The following is a 2,307-nucleotide window of genomic DNA, read 5'->3' on the forward strand; positions in this document are numbered from 1 at the left end:
CTTTCCCATAATTGACCTCAAGTGGTACCTGCGTGAGAGCTCTCCCTTCTGTCCTCCCAACTCTATTTTAGTGAGGCTTCCCTTTACTTATTCTCACAATATGCAGCCCTGGGACCCTGCATGGGGTCTCTAATACACCACTAAAAGAACCAAAGCTTGGTGAAAAGTAGCTAATTCCGTACCTTGTTGCCTGAAATACCTTATTCCTGGAAAGCACGATGCTTTCAGACCACCTGGTGGCACTGAGAACACAGAAACAAGCTCAAAGGATCGTCAGCTGCCCGAGATGTTACGATTTGAACACTGAAGAGGAAACAATCATTATATTTCATTGGAACAAATCTGAGAAAAATCATGAGCCTGTAATGGTATCCAGAAGGGGGAAGGCATCAGATGAACTAGAAGGAGATTTCAAGTCATGAAAAAGATGATTACGTAGGATATATTCATGATGATCACGTTATCGATATTAATTGTATTGAAATATAGTCGACAATATTGTAACAACTTTGTGGTGATGGATGGTAACTCTGCTCTTACTGTTGTGACCATAATGTATAAAAATGGAGACTCACTACATTGTACACCTGAAACTAATACAATATTGCAAATCAACTATATTTCAATTAAAAAAGTGAACTTTAGCTTACATTGGTGATGCTTTCCACTGGCTGAAATACAGTAACTGTGGCACAAAGCAGCACCGTACCCTGAGAACTGTGCAGTCTGCCGCAATTAGGACAGGCTACACCTTAGAATCACCTGGGAAACGAAAAAACCCTTACGAGCAGACCCCCACTCCCACCCCCGCCTGCCCAGACCAAGTGAATCAGTGTGGAGTGGGTGGGGCAGCACCCTGTGAGCCTAACATGTCCCCGGGGGATTTCAAAGGCACGCCCCCTTTCCAAGGGGCGCAGCTGCATAGGCCCCTCGGAGCGTGGGAGCAGGGCCGGCAAACTAGGGCCTTGTTCCAAATCTGGCCACCAGAGGAGCTGAGATGGTTTTTACACTTCTCAGTGGTTGGCGGAAAATATCAAAAAAAAAGAGGAATAATACCTTGGGACGCATGAAAAGTACATGAAATTCAAACATCAGTCTCCATAAGTAACATTTTCTTGGAACATAGCCACAATCCTGCGTTTACCTACTGTCTCTGGCGGCTTTGGGGGTGTAGGGCAGAGTCAAATATATGGCTGCAAAGCCTAAAACATCTACTCTCCGACCCTTTGCAGAGCTTGCTGACCCCAGCTTGAAGGGAGCGGGTCTCCAGAGCCCAGCGCCCCTGTGTTGTCTTCCAAGAACTTACCCATCTGGGAAGGTGCCAGAGATCGAGGGTCAGGTGCGGGGAGACCCTCCTGCTTTCCCACCTCCTCTTCCCACCTGCCCTTCTCTCACTTTCAAAAGAGAGCGAGGCCTCTCACCAGCCCCGAGGCATAAAAACCTCCTAAGCAAAGGAGCAATTCCAAATATCCGAGTCTAGTAAGATTCCGATGACACGTTTTCAAGTCAGGAGGGTTCCAAATATTGCTTTACCAAAACTGAAAAGGACTCCATCAAGTTTCCAGCTGCCAAATCATTAAAAATATTTGGTGACAGATGGCTATGTGATTTTAGGCACATAACTCAGAAGGTGTTCAAAGAATTGAGTAACATGGTTATGACAGAGCTAGTGACATAATTATGTAAACAAGGTTTTGTGAGTTTTACAGCTGAAATATTTAAAATGCTGAATGTCCCATTCTGTGAATAAGCAGTTTTTGTCCACAGATACATGAACTCAGTTGGAGGAAAAGCCATGCATCTCATTAAGAAGTGAAGTTCAAGGGCTTCCCTGGTGGTGCAGTGGTTAAGAATCCGCCTGCCAATGCAGGGGACACAGGTTCGATCCCTGGTCCGGGAAGATGCCACATGCCGCGGAGCAACTAAGCCCGTGCGCCACAACTACTGAGCCTGAGCTCTACAGCCTGCGAGCCACAACTACTGAAGCCCACGTGCCACAACTGCTGAAGCCCGCACACCTACAACCCGTGCTCCGCAACAAGAGAAGCCACCACAATGAGAAGCCCGTGCACTGCAACCAAGAGTAGCCCCCGCTTGATAGAACTAGAGAAAGCCCGCGTGCAGCAGTGAAGACCCAACGCAGCCATAAATAAATAAATATAAATAAATAAATGTGAAAAAAAAACCCAAATTGTTAAAAAAAAAAAGTGAAGTTCAAATAACAGTTTGTTATTATGTTTAATGAGGACTTGCCAAAACTTGCGTTATAGTTGCATTTTTTTTTTTTTTTTTTTTTTTTTTTTTTTT

At 45.0% G+C, this 2,307-nt stretch overlaps 1 protein-coding gene across 1 annotated transcript in view; it reads left to right on the plus strand.

Annotated features, from left to right (window-relative positions):
* Positions 1-2,307, plus strand: part of IL17RA (interleukin 17 receptor A) — a 31,515-nt gene that overhangs the window by 9,895 nt on the left and 19,313 nt on the right. The window contains exon 4 of the mRNA XM_007469521.1: positions 1,300-1,339. Coding sequence (XP_007469583.1) covers positions 1,300-1,339 — 40 coding nt within the window. The remainder of the gene's footprint in view (positions 1-1,299; positions 1,340-2,307) is intronic.

This window comes from Lipotes vexillifer, unplaced genomic scaffold, assembly GCF_000442215.2.
Source record: "Lipotes vexillifer unplaced genomic scaffold, Lipotes_vexillifer_v1.1 scaffold395, whole genome shotgun sequence".
NCBI lineage: Eukaryota > Metazoa > Chordata > Mammalia > Artiodactyla > Lipotidae > Lipotes > Lipotes vexillifer.